The sequence below is a fragment of the Hypanus sabinus genome, chromosome 30 (genome assembly GCF_030144855.1).
Source record: "Hypanus sabinus isolate sHypSab1 chromosome 30, sHypSab1.hap1, whole genome shotgun sequence".
In the NCBI taxonomy this organism is placed as follows: Eukaryota; Metazoa; Chordata; class Chondrichthyes; order Myliobatiformes; family Dasyatidae; genus Hypanus; species Hypanus sabinus.
In genome coordinates, this window is record NC_082735.1 from 35764474 (window position 1) to 35790733 (window position 26260).

Sequence of the window (26260 nt, forward strand, 5' to 3'; positions counted from 1 at the left end):
CCCAGATCTACCCCGCATGCACGGTCACTCGCAGCATGTCGAGAGAGGCAGCTGAGAACGGGAGCAGTTTAAATCTGACCAGTTTCAATTTGGCCGAGATGTTTCTACCGACCTTGTACCATGAGGGTTTAGAGGGTGGTAAAACGAAGAGTAGTAAAGTAAAAGAGGGTAAGGGAGCGGAGGTAGATCTCCCCTTAGCGAGGAGAAAGGTCCTAGAGGCCGGAAATAAAGATGAGGAACCGCTGGAGCGGTTAAGAGGTCCAGAGTTGGACAGGGATGATCTGTCTGGTTTGGCAGAACTGTTTGAAGAAGTTGAAAATTCTAAAGGTGTTCCCGATAATGAAATGAGGGTAGTCCTAAAGGAAAAGGATGCCATTACCTTGAAGAAGTCTGCTGGGTTGGCAGATGAGGTTGTTTCAGCCCACGGGGTTGAGTTTACTCCGGAAGGGAGTTGCCCAGAGAGTAGCTGGGAGGATTGGGAGAACTTAGAATTTGAAAAGGGTACGGGTATTGAAAGCCTGGAAGAGGCCAGTGTCCCGTTTGAGTGTGTCCAAGATGGGGATGCACGTGGTACTAACCTAGTAACGGAGCTCAGAAAAAGTCTGAGGTAATTGATTCAGTGGAACGGGACGGCCGTCCTTGTGGGTCAGGTAGATTTGGTTCAGTGGGAAAAGGGTTAACCTTGGTAACCGTGGGAAGTGAGAGTTCCCAGGTGTTTGTGCTCGAAGGTGTGTTCAAAGTTAATGCAGAGTTTAAGAATGGGGGGATAAGAATTATCATTGAAGGAAACGGGAAATCTGTAGTTCCCAAATCGAATGAAGAAATTCTAAGCCCTGCAGATCGCTTACAGATTAAGCCGGAATATGACAGGGCCCCCCCCACACTATTGTTATTCCAGCGTGTGGTGTAAGAGGGCAGAATTTGAAATGCTGCTTGAGCAAGGAAGTCGAACTGAAACCACATAGTCTGAAGGGGCCTGACGAGAGGGTTAGCCACCTGTGTAAAATTACAGAGGGGGGTGGAAATTCAGAAGATGGGCTAAGTTTGGGACACGGTGTTGATAAAATAATTCCTATGGAACAGGCGGGCGAGGGTTTATCTTGCCACCTTACTCAAATTCCCCGGAAAAGAGGCGACGGTTAATGAGGACGCCATTTTTAAATAGCAAAGCCGGTTGTATGGGATTTCGACAAAGCCTGTGAATAATAAAGACAACTCCCTTGGAAGCCAGCCTGTTCAGTTCGAAAACGACCGAAAGACTAGTATTTACATAAACTTTTGTAGATGCGCGTAAGCTAAGAGCACACCTCCTTAGTTTTGTTGCTGAAAAAATAATAAAATAGGTGGTTATTAAATTGAAGTCTGATGCTACAAGACGTTAGTACAGTACAAGATGTTAAGATATTAAAGAAAATGACACTAATCGTTAACTGTCTGGATGCTGAATTGAGTGTATAACTGCATACTCTGTAAAAAAAAAACACTTTGGTGTTGTGTTAGATGCTAACACCCTGTAAGTCTCTGTATGAATTCGTTTTTTTCCAATGGTAAAAAACGCCCTGAGAAGAAAGGGGGTGTTATGTCCGTGGCCCCCTCCTTTGTGAGAATCACCAGATCACTGTTGGGTTGAGTCAAAAAGGGGCCCAGGACATGAGGGGGAGATGTGCAGGATGTCACGTTTCTCCCCCCCACCCCATAGCGATGTAAAGCTACGGGACATGGCCATTGTCTCTTGGAGACAGATTTGTGGATTGAGATGCTCTGCTACGTGAATGCCCTCGGGCAAAGTGGGCTGGTTGAGGGAGAGATTGCATCACCCCCAACCTGATTGACATTTACGACCCTGCGAGTCAGAATAAAAGAGGGGCTGTAGGGACAACCCCTCAGACGCACCAGAAGAAACGTTAAGCGACCACGTAACAGCAGAAGGTCCTAAAAATAGTACCATCAGACTTCAACGGACCTCTCTATCTTTGCTGGTAAGTGACCCAGTTACGGGATTTCGTAACACTGGCAAGATCTGAGTATTACGATGCTAGGGGAGCGGTTACTGTAATGCTTTTACAGCTCGGGACATTCTGGAGTTCGGAGTTCAAATCTGGTGCCTTTCTGTAAGGAGTCTCTGTACGTCCTCCCCATGAAATGCACGGGTTTTTTTCCCGGGTCCTCCAGTTTCTTCACACAGTCAGAAAGGCGTACTGGGTAGGTTAATTGATGGCTTTGTGGCAAAGTTTATGGATAATACAAAGATAGCTGGAGGGGCGGATAGTATTGAGGAAGCTGGGAGACAACTTAAGGACTTCAGTTGGGAGAATAAGGAATGAAGTAGCAGGTGGAAAAGAGTGCAGGAAAGGGTATGGTCCTGCACTTCACTTTCTAAATGAGGACCGAATTCAGAAATCAGAGGTGCAAAGGGAATTGGGAGTCCCGCCTTGAAAAAGAGTCTTGGTGTGAAACCTTGACTGTTATTCATTTCCATTGATGCTGCCTGACCTGCTGAGTTCCTCCAGCATTTTCTGTGTGTTGCTCCTGAATTTGAGGTGAAGGATTACCAAAAGGACAGCTTGCAAATTGAGTTGGTACTGAGAATGGCAGATGCAATGTTAGCATTCATAGTGAGAGGACTGGAATATAAAAGCAAAGATGTAATGCTGAAGCTTTATAAAGCACTGATGAGCAGTTTGGTGCCCCTTTTCTAAGGAAGGATGTGCTGGCATTGGAGAGGGTCTAGAGGAGGTTTACAAGAATGATCCAGGAATGAAAGTGTTAAGGTATGAGGACCATTTGATGGCATTGGACCTTTACACACTGCAGTTTAGAAGAATGAGGGGGGAATCTAATCAAAACTACCAAATAATGAAAAGCCTGGATAGAGTGGACATCAAGCGGATGTTTTTTATAATAGGGGAGTCTAGGACCAGAGGGCACTGCCTCAGAATAGAAGGACATCCTTTTAAAATAGGGATGAAGAGGAATTTCTTTAGCTAGAGGAATTAATTGCCACAGATGGCTGTGGAGGCCAAGTCATTGGGTATTTTTAAAGCAGCGATTGATAGATTCTTGATTAGTCAGGGTGTCACAGGTTACAGGGAGAAGGCAGGAGAATGGGGTTGAGAGGGATAATAAATCAGCCATGTTGAAATGGTGAAGCAGAGTTGATGGGCCAAATGATCTAATGCTGCTATCTCATGATTTTATGGGTGTGATGGGCTGAGGGACACATTTCTATTTTATGATTAAAACTGTTGTGTGGTCCCAAACTGACTATATTGTCTTTAGTAAGCCACACAATTTAAATTCAAGTAATATATCTGGAATAAAGAGCTGGTATCATTCAAAGTAATCCCAAGGGCTGATTGTAAAGGTCTAGTGCTCTAGTGCTTCAGGGAGGAAATCGAACATTATTACCCAGTCTGTCCTTGTATGTGACACTGGATCCAGTGATGTAGCTTAACTGCCACCCCCCCCCCCCCCCCATATGGCTTAGGAAACTAGCTTTTTAAAGAAAAGATTAGCTTTAGTTGTCATACATACATCGAAACAGAGTGAAATGTGTCACGTGCGTCAAATCAGATCACCATGATGCTGGTACCAACGGAGGCTGCCCACAACATTAACCTGCATGCCTTTGGAGTGCGGTAGGAAGCTAGAGCACGTCGTTATATCAAGTATTTATATAGAAATATATATATGTGCATGTACACACACGCACACACGCATACCACCTTCTTGAGGCATTGCTCCTTGAAGATGTCCTGGATACTACAGAGGCTGGTGCCCATGATGGACATGACTAAGTTTACAACTCTCTGAAGCTTATTTCGATCCTGTGTATTAGCACCCCCACCCCACCAGACAGTGATGCAGTATATCTGCATAAATTTGGGAGTGTTTTTGGTGACACACCAAGCTCCTAATGAAACATAGACTCTGTGGTGCTTGCCGTTGTAGCTGCATTGATACATTGGGACCAGGTGAGATGCTGACTCACAGGTCCTTGACTTTGCTGCCCCTCGGGTGCTGTAAATGTAGCGTTGTGCAAACTGCTGTGCTGAAACTATTTAAATGGGAAGTAAGCTAATGTTAATGCTACCAGCCTTGCTGATATCAAGTGACTAAATTTCAGTTTCTTTGTGTGAATCCGGTTTATTACATTAAGGTACAGTGAGGAACAGGCCCTTCTGGCCTTCCAGTTTTCTCTCTGCATGGAGCAGATAAAATTGGCAAGATCGAGTGACCCTGAATCTCCAGTAACGAGATCAAGAGACACAAGAGGGATCATTTCCCCACAGCCCACATAATTACATCCTAATCCTATCAGACTCCTTCTCCAGCCCTTTTCCAATCCCACCCACTTTATTTCTCTTCTGGTTTGTCCTCCTTTCCCCTCCCTCCACCCTTTTATTCTGGCATCTTCCGCCTTCCTTTCCAGTCCTGACAGAGGTTCTCGGCCCGAAACATCGACTGTTGGTTCATGACCATAGATGCTGCCAGACCTGCTGAGTCCCTCCAGTATTTTGTGTGTGTGTTATTGAAGTGTGCAGCTGCTCCTGCCCTGCCCTTTCACATTATCCTCCCTCTAAGCCTGGATTGTGAACGGGATGAAGACCGGCGATCATTCCTATCAGACCTGGACTCTATCATAGCTGAACAGAGTCCCGAGGGTCACTTATCTCTATTCAGCATTGGAGCCAATCACATCTGGGTGAAGTCACAAGGTCAGTCACTTCTGACAAGGGAAATCACATCTGCACATGGCCCTGGGAGGGGGCAGTGGGATCAATCACATCTATACTGGTTAAGACCAGAACCTTTATCATGGAGTACAGGGAGGTATTTCTTCCACAATAGTCATTACCTGATTGCTGCTTACCTGATTGCCCATCCAGCTGGCCCGGGTATGAGAGTGGATTACTCTTAAAATGCCAAGCTGATTTGGAGAGGTTGAGAACGGCTCCTTTGGCAGCAAAATCCAGGTCCAAGTGTGAGTTCGGACAATTTAAACACCAGCCCAGATAGACTGGGGCTCCTCTCTCTGCGACACTAAGGCTGTGTGACTGCTGTTGGCTGCTGTGCTTCGTGTCTGTGAGCTTTGTGGCGATTTGCCCCGCTAATATGGACTGAATGCTGAGGCTTGAGGCCTACTCAGGGCTGTCACAGGGATTTGGATCTACGGATTCAATTTGGCTTGGATTGCTGTTGTTACTATCTTCTATTGTTTGCATGTTTTTTTTTCCCTTCTCTTCCTCTGTGCGTATTGGGGGTTGGTCTTTTTTTAAATTATGTTCTTTCGGGTTCCTTCCTTTGTGGCTGCCTGTAAGCAGACAAATCTCAAGGTTGTATAATTCCTGCATTATTTGGCAATAAGTATACTTTGAATCTCACCCTGAGTGCGCACAGAATTGGCAATTTTTATTTAGTTAAAATCAGAAAAATTCCTGAAATTGTAGGGTGGAGTTTGTTGTGGGCGGTAGGCAGGCGAGAGTGACAAGTGGACATGTGATATGTATATAGTGCCTTGAAAAAGTATTTAACACTCACAACTATTATCACATTTTACTGATGAAGCCACACTCAGGTTGGACGAACAACACCTTGTATTCCATCTGGGTAGCCTCCAACCAGATTTATTTATTTTCTCTCCCCTCTTTTTTCCCCTCTCTGCCCATCACTCTTTGCCTGTTCTCCATCTCCCTCTGGATCTCCCCTCCCCCTCTCTTTCTCCTGAGGCCTCCAGTCCCATGATCCTTTCCCTTCTCCAGCTCTGTATCCCTTTTGCCAATCACCTTTCCAGCTCTTAGCTTCACCCCACCCCCTCCTGTTTTCTATCATTTCGGATTTCCCCCTCCCCCCACTACTTTCAAATCTCTTACTATCTCTTTCAGTTAGTCCTGACGAAGGGTCTCGGCCTGATGCTGCCTGGCCTGCTGCATTCCACCAGCATTTTGTGTGTGTTGCTTGAATTTCCAGCATCTGCAGATTTTGTGTTCACATTTTACTGTCACATTTTCTAAATTTAAAATAGATTGAAGTAGGATTTTTTGAGCTAATCTACAAAACATTCTGCCTCATGTCAAATCAAAATAAAAATTCCAAATTTGTTAAGTTTACTAAAAGTTAAAAGAACAAAATTGTGAGGCTGAATAGGCATTCATCCCATTTGTAAATACTATGCTATCTTTCCTCAGGTGCAATACCGTATATTACTTTACCAACTCATCCAATTTGTTGATGTAGAAAATTAGAGGATCACCTATTTTCAATAATTATCCCCTCTCTCTTAAGGTCAAACAGTATGGTAGGTTTTCAACAGATCAAACCAAATGAAAACAAAAAAAAAACATTTAAGATAAGTTAGGGAAACGATTATAGAGAAGCAAATAGCTGGGGAAATATACTAAATCATCTCAAAGACCATGAACATACCTCAGTGCAGTCCATTGTAAAAAAAAGAGGAAAAAATATGAAAGCACAGCTGCACTACCTAGGTCAGGCCACCTTTGTAAACTTACAGAATGCCATTAAAGAATGGAACTTGTAAGAGAGACTAGTGTGACATGTCCTTGAGTGGCCCAGTCAGAGTCTTCACCCAATCGAACATCTCTAGCAAGACCTCAAGGTTGCTGTCCTCTGCTGCTCCCCAAATGGCACAGCTTGAGTAATCCTGCAAGGAGAAACTGGCAAATCTTGCTCCATCAGGTTGTGCAGAGCTAATAGAGACTTATCCAAAAAGACTACTGGCTGCGAGAGGTGGTTCAGCTAAGTACTAAATAAAGGGGGCTGAAAACTGCTGGCATTTCAGTTCCTGAATTCTTAGTTTTCTGGGCTTTTCAACTTTCCTTGTTTTTTTGGGCTGTGCTCTGGGAGCATGTGATTCCCAAATAGAAATTCACAGTTAAATTGATGAGAGTCCCTAGTTGTTATACCTACCTATGTGAACAAAGGGTTAGGGGGGGCTGAATACTTTTTCAAGGTACTGTATAATAGATATGCCCCCAGGGGTTAAGATGTTGAGAAGTTGCAGCTTCTGGTGGCTCCCTGAGGCTTCCCTTTTGTTTTCTTGTTTATTCTTTCTTCTGCAGTGATTGCCGATCGTTGTAGGCTGAGACAGGGTGGATTAGAGAAGAGGCAATTTTGCTGTAAAAATTCATCAGTCTTTTGGAATACCATTGCTTTGCTTTGAATTTATTGCTCTGGGGAAAGAGAGAGAGACAAGTAAATGCAGTGGAGCTCACGAAAGCCTTGTGCAATGTGTATGGGTAGGATGTCCTGTATTTCCCAGCATGCCCCTCACTTCGACAGGCTCCTGTGATTAGAGGATCGGACACACTGGCCTCTTCTGACTTTTCAAAGTGGGCCCCACCATCATTACCAGCCTATTATTTACAGCACTAACTCACCTCCTGCAGTATCAGTGGCTCTGGAATGTCCCAGACTTGCCTGCATTGGCAGAGAGTGTGGGGGGTTGGGACGGTAGCTAGGGTGAAGCGTAACATTAAAGCAGTCAGTTTGTGCTGGGAATCCCTCAGGTCTGATGCCAGCAAGGAAAGTTGTGACAAATTCAACAAACCTTCCGTATTTTGGCAGGTCTGTGAAAAAAGGTGAACACTTCAGTGTGTTTAGGCTTGACCTGGTTGGTTATTCGGTGACCAGCACTGATGCTATCTGCATAGGTGTATCTGGCTCAGCAGGTTATGTTCAGTATCAGTCTGAATGCATCGTGGCTAACTTGTCAATGTTGTGATGGTTGAATACCACCCTCTTCCGTACTGATGCACAAGGACTAGGTTAGCACAACACTTTACAATACAGGCGACCCGGGGTTCCATTCCCGCCACTGCCTGTAAGGAATTTGTCCGTTCTCTCCGTATGGATTTCCTCTGGGTGCTCCAGTTTCTCTCCCCTCAATCTAAAGACACACCGGTTGTAAATTGCTGAGTGATTAAATCTGGGGATCGCTGTGCGACATGGCTCGAAGTCAGGAATGCCCTATTCCGCACTGTATCTCGATAAATAAATTAATAAGTTTTAAATTTGTACGTAAAGGCAGAGTGCATGTAGTAAATGCTCCATTGGAGTTCATTTCTGGTCACCTCATTATAGGAGGAATGTGGATGCTTTGGAGAAGGTGCAGAGGAGGTTTACCAGGATGCTGCCTGGATTAGAGAGGGTGCAGAGGAGATTTACCAGGATGCTGCCTGGATTAGAGAGCATGTCTTATGAGGGAAGGTTGAGTGAGCTCGGGCTTCTCTCTTTGGAGTGGAGAAAGATGAGAGATGACCTAGACCATAAGATATAGGAGCAGAATAAGGCCATTTGTCCCATCGAGTCTTCTCTGGCATTCAATCATGGCTGATCCTTTCCCCCCACCCCCCAGCCCTATGCTCCAGCCTTCTCCCCGTAACCTTTGATGCCATGCCCAATCAAGAACCTATCAATCTCTGCCTTAAATACACCCAACAACCTGGCCTTCACAGCTGCCTGTGGTAACAAATTCACCACCCTCCTAGATAAAGAAGTTTCTCCACAACTCGGTTTTAAATGGACATCCCTGCATCCTGAGGCTGTGTCCTCTTGTCCTTGACTCCCCCATCATGGGAAACATCCTTTCCACATCTCCTCGAGGCCTTTCAACTTTCAAAAGGTTTCAATGAGATCCCCTCTCATCCTTCTAAGTTCCAGTGTGTACAGGCACAGAGCTATCAAATGTTCCTTGTATGAAAACCCTTTCATTCCTGGACTGAGCTGACAGAGTGGACAGCCAGTGTCTTTTGCCAGGGGAGAAGTGGCTAATATGAGAGGGCATAATTTGAAGGTGAAGGGGGAAAGAATGGGGTTTATATCAGAGGTAGGCTTTTTATGTAGAGAGCGGTGGGTGTATGAAACACACTGCTAGGGTTGGTAGAGCTAGATCCATTGGGGCTTTTGAGAGACTTAGATGGGGCACATGGGTGAATGGAAAGTGGAGGGTTTTGTGGGAGGGAAGGGTTAGACCAATCTTGGAGTAGGTTAAAAGGTTAGCACAACATTGTGGGCCGAAGGGCTCTTAGTGAGCTGTGCTGGTACCGTTCTATGGTGTGCCCACAGTGGAAAAGGTAAATTGTTTGGGGTGGCAGCTGGGGTGTCAGTACAATGCACAGCACTGTCCAGGAAACTTTGGAGCTTTTGGAAGGTTGATGGAGCTGTACTCATTGGAGCAAGCAGGAGAGCTTTTCATCTGACCGCTGCCTTGCTGATGGCGGAGGCTTTGGTGAGTCCGGACAGAGAAGCAAGAGTGTTGACATGTGAGTCACAGCTGACACTAATCAATAAGCTTTGTAACCAAAGTCCTGGTGACAGCAGAATATCAAGTTTATCGCCACTGGCATGTGTTGAGAAATTTGTCATATTGTGGCAGCACTACAGTAATTATCAATTACAATAAGAATACATAAAAACTAAACAGAGCAAAACTAGTGAGGCAGTGTTCACTTTCTGTTCTGAAATGGAGTGGAAGAAGCCGTTCATTTCTGCACCTTTGGGCTGCTGTACCGTGGTGATGAGAAGAGGCATGTCCTGGATGCTGAGGGTTGTTCATGGACACCACCTTCTTGTGGCCTTTCGAAGATGTCCTCGGTGGTGGGGAGGCTAGTGCCTATGAGTTTACAGCTCTCTGCAGCTTTTTCCAATTCTGAATCTCCAGTCAGAATTCGACCTTAGAAGTTAATGTAGACTTGGCAAGTCCTCAAAAATGCTGACAAACTGATATAGGTGTGCAGTGAAGAGTATCCTGACTGGTTGTGTCATGGCCTGGCACAGAAACACCAATACCCTGAAGCAGAAGAGTGTACAGAACGCGGTGGACACGGCCCAGTCCATCCCAGGTAAAGCCCTCCCCACCACTGAGCACATCTACAAGTGGCCCTGCCATAATAAAGTAACATCCATTATCAAGAAGCCGGCCATGCTCTCTTCTCACTGGTACCATTATGTAGGAGCTACAAGAGCCTCAGGTCCCACACCACCAGGTTCAGGAACTGTTATTACCCCACAAACATCAGGCTCCTGAACCAGTGTGGATAACTTCACTCACCACAATGGGCCTCAGGTCCCAAACCACCAGGTTCAGGAACCGTTATTGCCCCACAACCATCAGGCTCCTGAACCAGTGTGGATAACTTCACTCACCACAATGGGCCTCAGGTCCCAAACCACCAGGTTCAGGAACCGTTATTGCCCCACAACCATCAGGCTCCTGAACCAGTGTGGATAACTTCACTCACCACAATGGGCCTCAGGTCCCACACCACCAGGTTCAGGAACTGTTATTACCCCACAACCATCAGGCTCCAGAACCAGTGTGGATAACTTCACTCACCACAATGAGCCTCAGGTCCCACACCACCAGGTTCAGGAACCGTTATTACCCTGCAACCATCAGGTTCTTGAACCAGTGTGTATAACTCCTTTCTCCTCAACTCTGAACTGAATCCACAACTTACAGACTCACGTTCTCAGTATTATTGAGTTATTTTTATATATGTACTGTTTGCATAGTTGTCTTTTGCACAGTGTTTGTTAGTATTATGCATGGTCTTTCATATTCTATTTCTTTATTTTCTCATAAATGCCTGCAAGAAAATGATTATGGTGCCATATAAATATTTTGATAATTTAACTTTGAACCTTGCTCTCCATGGTACATCTGTGGAAATTTGCTAGAGTCTTTGGTGAAACTTGGAATTCTAGTGACCAAGTGACAGTGGCCTTGTGATGGCTATGTTACACTTTGACCTGAACTGCTTTCCTTATTTTGTTTGTTTGAGGCAATTTGGGAAATTCCTTTGGAAGGACTATTACATTTTGAGTGGATTCTCAGTAGTATCAATTTCCTTACCACTGAGTGCTGTTTTATTTCAGAGCAAGCTGCACATGGAGGGCTTCCGCAGTCTGAAAGAGGGAGAGCCAGTGGAGTTTACATTCAAGAAATCGTCCAAAGGTTTGGAATCAATACGGGTAACAGGTCCTGGCGGCACCTCCTGCATCGGGAGTGAAAGGAGGCCTAAAGGGAAGAATATGCAAAAGCGGAGACCCAAAGGGGACAGGTGAGATGGTGAGGGGAGTGGTGGGCACAGCTCTCTGAACAGCACATGATCCCAGTCACCTCTTGTCCTCAAAGCCTTGTATCGGAGCCAGTGTTTCGTTCCATCCCAAATGCAGGATGGGAGGCAGCAGAGAGGGGAGATGGGGTGTGAAGTGGAGATAAATTTGTCATCACTGCAGTAAGGCAAAACTCTACCTACCAAGGATACTCGCCATCCAGCTTCACGTGAGGTGATGTGGTTTCAAGCTTCTGCAAGGTGGCGTAGTGACTTCACAGCGCAATTCCCGCTACTGTCTGTGAGGAGTTGTACGTTCTCCCGTCATAGCCTGGGTTTCCTCTGGAATAGCTCCGGTTTCCTCCCACAGTCCAAAGACCTACCCGTTGATAGGTTTATTGGTCATTGTAAATTTTCCTGTGATTAGGCTCGGGTTAAATCGGGTTTAGCATGGCTCGAAGGGCTGGGAAGGTCCTGTATCTCAGTCCACCTGGAGTGACTCAGAAGCACGGTATTCTAAGGGTTGGTTCCTATGGCACTCAGAATGAAATGGGTGGGAGTACATAACATAAACATAAGAACATAAGAGATAGGAGCAGGAGTAGGCCAATCGGCCCCTCAAGCCTGCTCCGCCATTCAACAAGATCATGGCTGATCCAATCTTAACTCTAGTTTTCACCGAATCCCAGAAGTCAACAGTGCCAACCAACAGGGCACCATGCCGCCCATTTTATTTTATTATTCATCCCGCCCAAACCCATGTGATCACCCGGGGAAAGAGAAACACCGATTTGCCAATTGAGGAGAAAAAATCTGGAAAATTCCTCTCCGACCCATCCAGGCTATCGAAAACTGGTCCAGGAGATCACATGGCTGATCTAAACCTAGCCTCATGTCCACTTACCTGCTCGCTCACCGTATCCCCTAATGCCATTTTTATCCAGGAAAATGTCTAGCTCCGTTTTGAATTTATTGAGTGTAGTAGCTTCCACAGCTCTCTGGGGCAGTAAATTCCACAGCCCCACTTCCCTCTGAGTGAAGAAATTTCTCCTTATCTCAGTCCTGGAACGGCATCCCCTTATTTTAAGATTATGCCCCCTAGTCACCCCCTAGAGGGTGTTAACTGACTTAGATGCAGAGAATTGGGCAGGTTTGAGATTAAGACACTGGGGAGCTGTAATGATGTCAAGCAGTGAGTCAGGTTTAAGTCAGTGAGCTTTCATGAAGCAGCAGTTAATGAGCTGAAATGTACTTAACCTTTCGCTGGCGGCCTGAGGAGAACCACTGGTGAGGTGCCGAGCAGGTTCATGGCCCGCATCGGAACACAAAACGTACGGAACACTCCGAAATATCAATTGGGGGCATGATTGTGATTATTGGTTGAGGCATTGTGTTCTAGAGTCAGGCAGGCATGTTGTAGTTTATTAAAACTCTGGTTAGACTGCCTCTGGACTGTTGTATTCAGTGCTGGTGGTTCTTGTTATAGGAAGGAAGTGGAGCCATTGGTGAGGGCGTGGAAGGGGTTTACCAGATGCTCCCTGGATTCAAGGGTATGACCTATAAGGAGAAGTAGGACAAACTTGGGTTGTTTTCTCTGGAGCACAAAGTTTGAGGGGAGACCTGGTAAAAATTTATAAGAGGCTTGGTAGACAGCTGGTATCTTTATCCTGGGAAAGAGTGATTTCAGGTGAGAGACGGCAAGTTGAAAGGAAATGTGTGGCGCAGGTTTAGATTGCTATTATATATCTTCTACACGAACAACCAACTCACCTAAGGATGTGCTGCGGACGGCCCATGAGTCTTTTTCACAAGATGGTGGCCATCTAGAATGCGAAGTGGTAGTGGAGGCAGGCACGATGGATATAGTTAAGAGGCAGTTGGGCATGTGAATGCAGAGAATGGAGCTAGAATGGAACTGAATCTGGGTAGGCAGAAGAGAATAGTTTAGCGAGGCATTTAATTACTAGTTTAATTAGTCTGGCACAGCATTGTGGGACAAAGAGTCTGTTCCCCTGCTGTATTGCACTCCGTCTGAGCTCCTGCTTAGCAGCTGAGCTGGGGGACATGTTGCATTTTATATCTGCTGCCTGCCTGTCCTGCACCCCTCGCTCGTGTCAGACGTGACTGGGGTAATTGTTTCTGCTCCATCTAGTGGGTTACTGAGCTTGTTGGAGAGGTAAGTGAAAGAAAAGTTGAATAAAAGTTTTTTTTTAAACTATTTTTATGAGTTAAATTATGAGACCTTTTGAGCGTTTTGGGGGTTCTGCTGCCTGAAATCGGGGGATAGGATTGAGGCCCAAGCTGAAGGAAGCCTCGAAATCATGGGGTCCCAACCTTTTTGTGCCATGGACCAATAACATTAAGCAAGTGGTCTGAAGACTCCAAGTTGGGAACCCTTGCTCTAGGAGGTTGCCAAAGGTTCGTGCAGTCCTGGGGTCTAGCCGTGGCAGAGGAGTGTGAAGAACAGGCCGGACAGCTACGATCCAGCCATTGTTTCAGCAGTGAAACCAGACTTTCACCTTGCTTCTGTAGAAATGTCTGGGTAGGCAGAAGATGAATTGGAACAACAAGAAAGAAGAAAACCAGCAACAGAGGCAGAAAGAGACAGATAGCAGTAAAGAGAGAGAGAAAAAAACGGGCAGACATGGAGGAAAATAGGAAAATCTAAATCAAATTTCTGTAATTGCTATCTGAAGAAAAAGCCCCAGCCATCACCTGCACCCTGGCACATTCTCACCATGATTATTTCCACTTAGTGCTGTTATGGGCTCACCCCGGCCCAGCTCATCTGCTACAGAAAGCTTTATGCTCTGCCTTTGTTATCGCTGCAGTAACCCCACACTAACGGTAAGTCTCCAGTCTTTTACTATTAAACTACTTTGTTGCCTGAATCTTAACTCGCATCATCCCATTCTCCCCTGACCACTGTGCTCCCTGATTTAACAGAGCATCAATTTAAAATAAATAGAAAATCTCATTCCCTTCTATCAGTTTAACGTGCTCTTGGCCCTGCAGCCCTGCATTACGTGCTGTTCTAATTCAGGCCTCCTGTGTGTCTCAGCAGGAGCAGAGTTTAACTATGTAGGACTCTATGCCTCTCCGCCTCCCTTTTAATCTCTATGATGTACTTTAAAACCACTCTCCTCAATAATATGCCTATTATCATTTTTGGTGGTTTGGAGTCAAATATTTTTTGATTTTAAAAATCCCTGTTGCATCATACTGCTAATGACTTTTGACAATGAGACACAAGTACAGAATGAGACAGAGGTAGGGGATTAAGAGGGAAATGATGTAGAGAATGAGAGAGTGTGATGGGAAAGTTTGTCATTTATTTATTTATTGAGGTACAGTGCAGGATAGGCCCTTCCAGCCCTTCGAGCTGCATCATCCAGCAAACCCTGATTTAGCCACAGCTGAATCATGGGATAATTTACAATGACCTATTAACCTACCAACCCACACGTCTTTGGACTGTGAGAGGAAACTGGAGCACCCGGAGAAAACCCATGCATTCCACGGGGAGGATGTACAGACCTCCCTGTAGATGACGTCAGAATTGAACTGGAAACTCCACACCCCGAAATGGAACAGTGTCGCACTAACTGCAATGGTATTTTGGCTCCTAGTTGGAACATAAAACATGGAACCTAGGACAGTACAGCACAGGAACAGGCCATTTGGCCCACAATGTTGTGCTGAACCAGCTAAAGAGCAAATCTAAAACACCCAAACACTACTCCCTCCTACCTACACCATGTCCATATCCCTCCATCTTCCTTGCATCCATGTGCCTGTCCAAATGTCTCTTAAAAGCCTCTACCACCATTTGCCTTTACCACCATACCAGGTAGTGCATTCCAGACATCCATCACTCTCTGAAGTAATAAAACTTACCCCTCACATCCCCCTTGAACCTACTCCCTCTCACCTTCAATGTATTCCCTCTGTTGTTAGATAACTCAATCCTGGGAAAAAGACACTCCCTATTTACTCTATCTATGCCTCTGATAATCTTGTAGAGCTCTATCAGATCTCCCCTCAGCCTCTGCTGCTCCAGAGAAAACAACCTGTTTGTCTGGCCTCTTGTGATAGCATGTGCTCTCTAAACCAGGCAGCATCCTGGTAAACCTCTTCTGCGCCCTCTCCAAAGCCTCAACATCCCTCCTATAGTGGGGACACCAGAACTGTATGTAATACTCATACAGTTGTTGGGGGGGCTTTCAATTGTTTGAGAGGATGAAAAATAGGGTAGGGGCTGGTGAGGATGGTTAACTCCCTGAGGGTACATAGTTTGTTTGGGAAGTGCCCTAGTGACCTTATCCCCCCCCTTATCAGTGTGATTGATTTTCATTTAATATTTCCACGGTGACGGAGACTGATGACATTGATTAATTGAGCCCCAATCTCCTTTGTGTTTATTTACCAATTGAATCTCATGAATAATTTATTTTGCATCACTCATTTAGTTGCCTTCAAAGGTCAAGAGGCGATGATTAAAGTAGGATGCCCATTTGGGGACATCAGCTCTCCAATACTGCCCAAAGCTTCATTCAAATTTCTTATTTTCCCTGAGTTTTATTTAATTGAAGTAATGCCATCACTGGAGAAGGAAATTCCTGATTTCTGATCATTTCCAGGAAAGTTCCGGCCTTGATGTACCAATAGCCATCATTAGAGACCTCCCAACTCCAGTTGCCCTCCCCTGCCTCAGGGCATTCACTTGCTTGACCTGTCAATCATCATGGAAGTGCAAAGAGAAACTTCAAGGCACCCTAAAGCACTTTAGTGCCAAAGCCTTTGAAGTGTACTCATATTTGTAAAGCAGGAAATGTAGCAGCCAGTTATAATCTTGAGGATGACCACGTAGTCTGTTGATGTTCGTTAATGGATCAGCTTTGGGCCAGAACAGGTCATTGCTGTGGAGAGCATTTGAACCAACTGCATCACTGGCTGGAATGGGGATGGTGCGGGAGTGGGGTGGTGGCACTACGTAAACTCAAAATAGCTGCAGAAAGTTGAGAAACCTCCATCATGGGCACTATCCTCCCCAGCATCCAGGACAACCTTCAAGGAGCGTTGCCTCAAAAAGGTGGCATCCGTCATTAAGGACCCCCATCACCCAGGACATGCCCTCTTCTCATTGCTACCATCAGGAGCCTGCAGGCACACACTCCATGATTCAGGAACAGCTTCTTACCCCGCCATCAGAGTTCTGAATGGACAATGAACCCGTGAACGCTACCTCACTACTACTTTTCTCTCTTTATGCACTATTTATTTAGTTTAACTTTTTCATATGCTTGCTGTAATTTACAGTTGTTATTGTTATGTATTGTAATGTACTGTTGACACTGAGGCAGCAAATTTCACAATATATGCAGTAATATTAAACCTGATCCTGATCTTTTCTGAAATAGTGCAGATTTGTTTGACACCCATCTGCTAAGTTGAACGGGGCTTGGTGGATGGATCTCTAATTATGGTGCATCTCCTTGGTAATACATTGGAGATTTAAAACAAATCATGTTGAGGTTCAGGATCAGGGTATTAGAGGAAGGAAAGTGCTTTGGGTCAATGTCCATTTAGAAATCGGATGGCAGAGGGGAAGGAGCTGTTTTGAGTCGCTGAGTGTGTGTGTCTTCAGGCTGCTGTACCTCTTCTCTGATAGTAGCAATGAGAAGAGGGCACGTCCTGGGTGGATTGTCTATTGTAGATTGCTCTCGGGGAAGTGGTGGTGAGCTGACTGCTTGAATCTCTGCAGTCCTTCTTGGTGAGGGTTTCCCCAAAGCATTTGCAGAAGTTACTCAGTCCTATGTTTAATTTTACCAAAATGTGTATATTGATGGTCAATACTCCACAGTGGGAACATCGTGGCCTTGATGTTTATTTAACTGGGCCAGAATCGGCATTGGAAATATCCCAAAGATTTTTTACTATCAAAATGCCCCAATGACTTGATCTGATTTGCTTGTAACGTTGCTCAGATTAATTTCTAATCATCAGGATCTTCTGGACTAACAATAATGGGTTGCCGTAAGATGCAGGAGTAGAACTAGCCCATCAAGTTTGTTCTGCTGTATGGTCACAGCTGATTTACTTTCCCTCTCAACCCCATTCTCTGTTTACTCTCCATAAATTTTGATGCCCTTACTAATATAGAACCTATCAATCTCCATTTTAAATGACTTGTGTCTGTGGCAATGAGTTGCATGAACTCTCAATCCTCTGACTAAAAGAAATCTTAATCTAAAGGGATGTCCTATTCTCTGCTACTTCCCCACAAACGGAAACATCCCCTCCACCTCTACTCTATTTGGTAATTTTCAATGAGAACCCCGCCCAGGCCCAGAGCTATCAAATGCTCCTCGTACATTAACCCTTTCATTCTGGAATAAATCTCAAAACTCCACCTGGGTCCTCTCCAACACTAGCACATCCTCCCTCAAATAAGGGGCCCAGAACTGTTCACGATATTTCAAATGTAGTCAAACCAATGCCTTATAAAACCTTAACACTACATTCTTGCTTTTATATTCGAGTCCTCTCAAAATGAATGTTAACATTGCGTTTGTCTTTCTCACCACCGACTCAAAATGCAAGTTAAGCTTCATGGAATCCTGCACAAGGTCTCCTAAGTCCCTTTGCAGCTTTGAATTTACCCCGTTTAGAAAATGGTCTATGCCATTATTCCTTCTACCAAAGTGCATGACCGTGCAATTCCCGACACAGTATTCCATTTACCACTTGGACCATTCTCCAAGTCCTTGTGCAGACTCTCTGCTTTCTCATGAATACCTGCCCCTTCACTTATTACCCGCAAACTTTGCTACAAAGCCATCAATTCTATCATCCAGATCATTAACATTATATCCTGCAAAGCTGTGGAACCCGTGAAACATCACTAGCCCCCAGCAGCCAATCAGAAAATGCCCCTTTTACTCCCACTCTTTGCTACCAGTCAATCAGCCAGTGCTCTGCCCATGCTAGTATCTTTTCTGTAGCACCATGGCCACTATCTTGTTCAGCAGCCTCATGTGCAGCACCTTGTCAAACGTTTCCTGAAAATCCAAATGAACAACTTCTACTGTCTTTTCTTTCTCCATCCTGCCTATTATTTGCTCAAAGAATTCCAACAGACTTATCAGGCTAGATTTCCCCTCAAGGAAACCATGGTGATTTTGGCCTGTTTTACCACGTGCTTCTGCAAATTACCTTATCATTCTGATGTGAACTTAGGAAGCACTCCCCAATATCAAAATGCCAGGCTTGAAATTATGCTTGGGTTTGAATGGCAAGCTGAAGGAGATACTTACACAACCAAGGTTTGGTTGAAAATGGAGAAGTTACATTGGAGAGGTTAAGGACGATCAGATATCATCTTAATTAGAGCCAAACCATTCAAGGTGAAATCTGAAAGCAATTTTCTACAAGATGGAAAACTGGAAATTTCTCTCCCAAACGGCAGATGGGATATGTTAAGAATAAGTCTGAGGTTTTATTTTGCATACAGGATTGAGGGATAATATAAAAAAAGGCAGGTAAATGGAGTATGAAATGAAATCTATGATCTGACATTGGAGAGGGTTCAAAGGAGGTTCATGAAAATGATACCGGATTGAAAAGGTTATCATATGAGGAGTGCTTGGCTCTGGGCCTCGACTCACTGGGATTCAGAAGAATGAGTACTGACCTCAGTGAAACCTATTGAATGTTGAAATCCTTGATAAGGGTGGATGTGAGAAGATGCTTCCTATGCTGGAAGAGTCTAAGACTAGAGGACACAGCCTCAGAATAGAGGGGCATCATGTAGAACAGAGATGAAGAGGAATTTCTTTTGCCAGATATTGTTGAATCTCTGGAATTCATTGCCACAGGTCGATGTGGAGGCCAAGTCATTAAATATGTATATGGGTAGTGAAGAGGTTAATAGATTTGTGATTGGTCAGGGCATGAAGCGATATGGGTAGAAGGGAGGAGATTGGGGCTGAGAGGGCAAAATGGATCAGCCATGATGAAATGGCAGTGCAGACTCGATGGGCCAAATGGCCTAATTCTGCTCCTATATCTTATGGTCTTGTAATCTATTTGAATGGAAGAACAGGCTCAATGGGACGAATGCCCTTCTGTTCCTCTGTATTAACCTGCATTTATGATACCTTGGCTAAATCTCATGATGTGGGGACAGAATCTGATTTGTGAGAGTAGATAAGTGCACCTGTGCACTTTCCTGCAGTAGCCTTGAAGACTGGGACAATATTAGAACCTGGCAAAGGAGGAACAAGAAACTGATAAAGGCAGGTTAGAAAAGGACTGGGAACCTTTTTAGGTAACTATAAAGGAAAAGAGTAGTGAGGATAAAAGTGGTCTGATAACACAAGATCTGACTGGATTTGGAATAAGGAAATTATAGAGGAAATAAATGAAGATGTTGGATCCATCTTCATTGAAACAAATCAAAATCTTGCGGAGCATATTAAAGAATCAAGCGTCCAGAGAGAATGAAAAACTGAGAACTAAGTGTTTGTCAAAAAATTGTGCCAGATAAATTGATGAGTTTGATGAATCTGCTGTAATTCCTTCTGGACTTGGGTTTTTTTTGGAGAACTCTGTGGTTCATGCTCCATGTTACCCTTTTTCTGCCGTTTGTGCCAGTCAATCAAGGCGCTTTGGAGCGGAACTGTCTCTGGCTGAGGCCTGCACAGCGCTAAACTGAACTGACTGAATGGCTGTCACTCCTGGACTGTTTCGGGGACTCTGCGGTTCGATGTTTAATATCCTGTGTGTTATTTGTTTGCTTTTGCGGTTTGCGTGATTTGTCCTTGTCTTGTGCGTCAGATGCTTGATGAAAAGGGAAAGGACTGAAGGAGGAGGAATCTGATGGGAGAAGAGAGTGAACCATGGGAGAAAGGGAAAGAGGAGGGAGATGATGGGCAGTTGAGAAGAAGAGAATGGGGAATGGAAAAATATGCAGTCATTCACCTTGGTGCACGTAACCAAAGCATGGAATATTTGTTAGATTAGTGGTCACCAAACTTTGATCCCCTAGCTCGGCCTTAGTGAAAGGCAAGGTTGACCTACTAAATCATTTAGAGAAAAAACAGCTCAGATTTTACTTCCAACTTGAGGCCCTTCATTTGGGCTAATTGTATTTTAATTACATAAAATGCTTTTGTCAAACTTTGAAATTAATTCAACCAAGAAAACACTGCAACTAGCATATCAAACAGGCCATAGTGGCGTCGAGCTCATCCAGTAACGCCTTGAATAAGCGGTGCTGAAGCGCTTTTGCTCGAATCCAGTTTATCAGTTTGACCACCAGTGTCATTACATGAGAAAAGTCGACGAACTTCCCAGCCGAGGCCTGCTGATGAATCACACAGTGATAATCCAGGAAGTCGGGAAAATCAGGCTCATTATGGCACAGTGCTACAAAACCAACACACACACCGTCAGTAGTAATTGCCACTAGTTTATGAATGGGGATGTCATTTTCACGGACATTTTTTAAAAACTCATTGTAAATATCCTCACCTCTCGTTCTCTCCTTTAAGTGCAAAGGAGTGAGGAAGTCCTCCTTTGTTGTAAAATCCTGGAAAGCCATTCTGACAAACAGCTGTTTGCATTACATCTACGGATTCATCAAACTGTCGTGAAAAACATTCACAGAGTGACAAGTCCTTTAACACTTGCGATCCACGTCCTCTGAGCCTTCAACCCCGACTTCAGCTCCTCAGCTTTTCTGGTATTGGTAAACTTACTGAGACACTAGTATAAGTGGTATGCAAGCTAATGACACTACTGTATTTGTTTCCCATTTCTTTACACTTGGGGAATATTGGAATTTAAAGGGTGAGAAGTTATGTAATGTGAGCATTATAAAGATAAGTTAATACCAATTAGGATCATGGTAAAGCTGTTTGTAAAGAGAGGGTTGCGGGGTTTTCCTTCCGGTCTTTTCTGCGCATTATTGAAAACCTCTGTATACGAAAATTGTTTTACCGTCCGAGATAAAGTTGTTCCCTTTGGGCATGAAGTTGTCGAGTGGTCCTTTTTCAAAGTAGATGTTACTACATATTTGCATCAAAACATTTATCAGGCATAATGTATTTGTGTATTTATTTTTCGGGATCTACTGGGAAAATCTCAGGTCGACCGGTCGATGGCGATCGACTGGCTGGTGACCACTATGTTAGATGGTGACAACGGATAGCATTGATGTTCAAACTTATCAAGGTGTGCTTCAAGGCCAAGATGTTGCTGAGGGCCTGTGATGAGGGCAAATTTTGTGTGAACCTTTATTAAGAAACAGTTTGAAATCAGGTGTAAAGTCTATTATGAGTGCATTTGGCCTTGGTGTGAAGTAAAGTTCTAGGCTCCTTAGGCAAGATGCAACTACAGAGGATTACCAGCAAAAGTTTACTAGGTGAGAGAGGGTGGGTTGCTGTACGGGAGAAGACTGACTGAGTGCTAGATCTCACTGATAAACACGCACAACAAGGTGGACGCAGGGAAGGAATTTAGGACGAGGGCACAGTTTCAGAACAAAGGCTAGTTTGTCTAGGAGCAAAATGATAAGAAATTTGTTTAATTATCTATTGTGGTACGGGGCAGAATAGGTCCTTCCAACCCTTCGAGTTGTGACACCCAGCAACCCCTGATTCAATCCTAGCCTAATCATGGGACAATTTACAATGACCAGTTTGTAACACCCTTCCTTGAATCAGAAGGTTGTAGGGTCTAGCCTGCCCCAGAGGCATGTGTGTTAATAGCCAAGCCCGTGATCCATGCCCTAAACGTGATGTGTGTTGAAATTTTTGAGTGTATACTTATATTTGTTACAGTTTGTAAATTACCGTTCCATATAGTTGGGTGACTTTTCTACCGTCTGTGAGAAACTGGGATCCCTATTGAAGTACTGATATCATGTTGGGGGTTGAAGACTGAACCACTGCATTCTGTGTCCCATCAGGGAGGAGGCTACGTAGCGTCCATGCCAGGACCACCAGACTCAAAAACAGTTACTTTGCCCAAGCAGTAAGGCTGATCAACACCTCCACCCACTAACTCCACCACTATAGTACCTGTTAATCACCTTATGTACAGCCCACTGTCATTTCATAGACATACAATCAATCTAAGTGTATAAGCTATCATGTATTTATATTCATTTTGTGTTTTGTGTTCATTATCATTTGTGCTTCATCAGATCCAGAGTAACAATCATTTCATTCTTACACTTATGTACAGGAAATAACAAACAATCTTGAATCTCATCTTATAAATTAATTACAAAACTCTTAGCAGTGGGAGAATAGCCACAGATATTGGCACTAAAACTAAGTACATGCATGAGAGATTTTGGGCAAAAATGTTAGCTTGAACACCTTGCTATTCAAGGCATGACGGTGCCCTGCCGTTTTAATGGCGTGACACTGCCCCCTACTGTTTGCATTCAGTGAAGCGGGTGTAAATACCAGCTGAATTAACAAGCCTTGTTTGTAATCAGATTTATATGTATGTAAAGTATCTTTTTTTAACTCAGAGTTTTAAATAAAGGACTGAGAGTATTGTTAAACTCATTAGATACAGGTGGCTGTAATATTCACCCGATGTTCTTGGGGAAGGCAGGAAAACAAACCAGTGGTATGGCCATTAACATCGTGCCCCTTCAGCAGGGAGGGACCTGTAGTCATTGTACTATCAGCTTTACTGAGAAGGTGCTGAACAGGTAGATGGGGCTGTGCTGGTTGGAATAATAAGCAAAGGAAAGGGGCAGTGCCAATGGTGAGCTCTGTTGGAGAGGGACATTAAACTGAGAGTCCTGAATCTCGTTTACTCTTTTCCATTAATGCTGCCTGGCCTGCTGAGTTCCTCTAGCATTTTGTGTGTGGGTTGCTTCGATTCCCAGCCACTGCAGATTTTCTCCTGTTTGCAATTAAAGCAAAAGATCACTTAACTTCTCAGGTCAAGATGCAAGATGCCAAACCGTGCTTCCACATTCCCATCGTGTCTGTTATTACCAAAAATAGGAAAATCTGCCATAAAGCAGCAAAACAAAGTTTAAAGTAAATCTATTATCAAAATACATACTTGCCACAATGTACAAACCCTAAGGTTAATTTTGTTTTGGGCATACTCAATAAATCTATAGAATAATAACCATAACAGAATCAACGAAAGACCAACCAACTTGGGTGTTCAACTAGTGCGTAAAAGACAACAAACCTTGCAAATTCAAAAAAAAATTAATAACAGCATATGATGAGTTCTTGAAAGTGCATCTATTATTGGTCGTGGGAACGGGTCAAGTGACGCTGAGTGAGGTTAATCTCTTTGGTTTGAGGGGTAGTAACTGTTCCTGAACCTGGTGGTGTGAGTCCTGAGGCTCCTGTGCCTTTTTGCTGACGGCAGCAGTGAGAAGAGAGCATGCCCCGGGGATCGGCGGTCCCTGATATGGATACTGCTTTCCTGTGACGGAGTTTCATGTAGACATGCTCAATGGAGGGGAGGGCTTACCCAGGATGGACGAATTGCTTCGAGAATATTCCTCAATGCATTTAAAACTATATAGTTTGATTGGTACAATTCAAGTTTTGCTTCTCATTTATGTAAACATTCTCAAATCAGTTTCACTCAAGAAGCTTCAAGATTGTTTAGTGTCAGTTCCTGTACACAAGTGAAAGGAGAACTTGTGTACAAGAAATCCAGCTTTTAAAATAATACAAGCTGATTTATTAGTTACACTATATCTTAGTGGAAAGGAGTATTGTGGTTTAGTTTTAAGAGCCTATGCTTAATTTTCTGCTGCTTAGAACAATAAAAAGAATCCTAGCTTGGTGGAAACATGGTCGGTTTTATGCAGAACTCCAGCATTGTTTATAAACTTGCAGGAAAGCTCATGTAAACTTGGGTGACCAAGGTTATAATTTGAAATTCTCTGATTGCTTGGGTAATTTTGAACAAGTTGTGTTGAGGTGTAGAAGAATGGTGATTCCTGGATGAAGTATATTAATTCTTGTGCTTTTTGATTCTCTTTAGATGCTACAACTGTGGAGGCTTGGATCACCATGCAAAGGAATGTAAGCTTGCTCCCCAGCCCAAGAAGTGCCATTACTGCCAAAGTATTGGCCACATGGTGGCCAATTGCACAGTCAAAGCTACCCAGCAACAGCAATCCGCCAGTTCTCAGGGAAGGCAGGAAAACAAGCCAATGGCGGGGCCATTAACATCCTCCCCCTCGCCTACCACCCCACAGGAGACAGGAGGAGAATATAGCACCGCCCTGCTTCTGGAGGAGACGGGCGAGCACTTGGAAAAGCTGCTTCCTGAATGTGCGGAGGGTGCCCTGCAAGAATCTGCTGAGGAGCCGAGCAGGCAAGGCTCATGTTTACAGAACAGGACAAAGACCTGACGCCCTGTCAGTGCTGGGAACCACTTCAGGATCTAAAACTACCTCAGGTTCACCTCCTCTGCTGAGTCCTCAACCCAGCAGATCTCCAAAACAATCTAAAGACTTGATCATGAATCCAACTTCTACTCATTGTGACCATGAATAGGATTTGGATAGACATCCTCCCAAATGAAACCTTTTTAGACATCTTTCCTCAGTGGTCCCTATTGCATCCCACTCCTTCCCCTCACCAACTCCACTCTTATGCTATCCCACACCACAGGTATTCCTGGAGATTCACTTTATGCTGAGATCTTATTTTATGTCTGTTTTTCAAGAGTAAGAGGGTCATTTTCTCTTTCTTCATCCATTTTACAGCTTTTCACTTTCTCCTAAGTCTTATCGATAATGGTCAGACTAGCTGACCATTTTTTTTCACCCTTCTGAGGCCACCAGGCATAGGATTCTGACTATTGACAATCCAGCAATGGTTTCTTCACCCTATCCCAATAATCATTCTCCCACTACACAGCACCAGACTTTGCTTCACCAAACACAGTATCACCATGAAGATAAACTGACCTGCCTGTAAGGACTTTGAATACACAAGGACGTACACCCAAATAACTCTCAGTCCTCATTGCCTGGAGTGGTGAATTTTTAAGTGGAAGCTTTCCCTTCTTCTTAGGTGGGCAATTATGATGTGCTCCACATCTAGAAGATCTCACTTTAAACCTCTGGCAGATGAACAGGGTAACAACATAAAGCAAAGCCCCCAGAAGCACTTGATGGTAATAAAATACCAGTGCTTATAGACCACAGCATGATGGATTTGGATAATTTCTCATCCATGTTTCACAGTTTTTCTGAGTCTGTGGACCTGCAACTTTATTCAGTTACCTTTGCATGGAAGTACAGAGGATCTCAAAGCCGGCAATCAGGCTGTGAGATTCTTTTGAGTAGTTGTAACCAATAGCACAATGCTTTTTGAAGTATTTGCCCATTGAACCTCCCTTGAATTGGCTGAACTATGAACTGAACTCTCTTGTGCATTTTTCGCTCTCTCTCCTCTCTTCTCTCCCCCTCATGAAGTTGAATACGTGCATGCCTTCTCTTATAAGCAAGCAAGGCTATGTGAGATGAGAAGACCAGTGCAGAGGGGGCTCTGGTGAATGACCTGTTACACTTACCTGCTGCTCACTGGTGAGGTGGTCAGTGGGTTGAAATTTCACTCGTAATCAGATGATTGGCCAGTTAGCAACAGGAGAGCAATTTTTCCATTTTCCCAAAAGTTGATCCCAATCACGCAGTGAGATGTGTGATGAAGGTGTTACAGGGCTTTTACTAGGAGTGCTTAGTGGCTGAGAGAGAATTCTCATGCAGACCCAGGAGTAGACTGCCCAGTTCTCCATACTGCAGCGTTATTTCAGTCTTGTTTATCGTATTTTTTTTAATAACTGAATTCCTTTTTTACTGTTGGTTCCAGCAGTGGATGACATTGTTTTGACCAAACGATGAATTTAATCAGCGTGTTTAATATTTTGGCTCCATAAGTTGTCAAATAGATCCCCACCCTGTGCTGATCACTTCCAACCATCAATTGACAGGATTGTGAATGTCTCACATCTAGTCATTTATCCCATTCAGTCAGTGCTGTCGAGACTGACGTCTCTCCTCTATCTCCAGCTTCCCAGCGGTGACCATCTGGGGCAATTTCGGAGGGTGGTTGAATTGGGCAAGATAATGGAGGGAGGGTGGGTGTGGTCAGGGTCAAAACTGTATGATGATG

At 44.2% G+C, this 26260-nt stretch overlaps 1 protein-coding gene across 1 annotated transcript in view; it reads left to right on the forward strand.

Annotated features, from left to right (window-relative positions):
* LOC132383365 (protein lin-28 homolog A-like) overlaps positions 1 to 24492 on the forward strand; it is a 76911-nt gene extending 52419 nt beyond the window's left edge. Inside the window, exons 3-4 of the mRNA XM_059954256.1 lie at positions 10900 to 11084; positions 24120 to 24492. Coding sequence (XP_059810239.1) covers positions 10900 to 11084; positions 24120 to 24492 — 558 coding nt within the window. The remainder of the gene's footprint in view (positions 1 to 10899; positions 11085 to 24119) is intronic.
* Positions 24493 to 26260: the final 1768 nt, after the last annotated feature.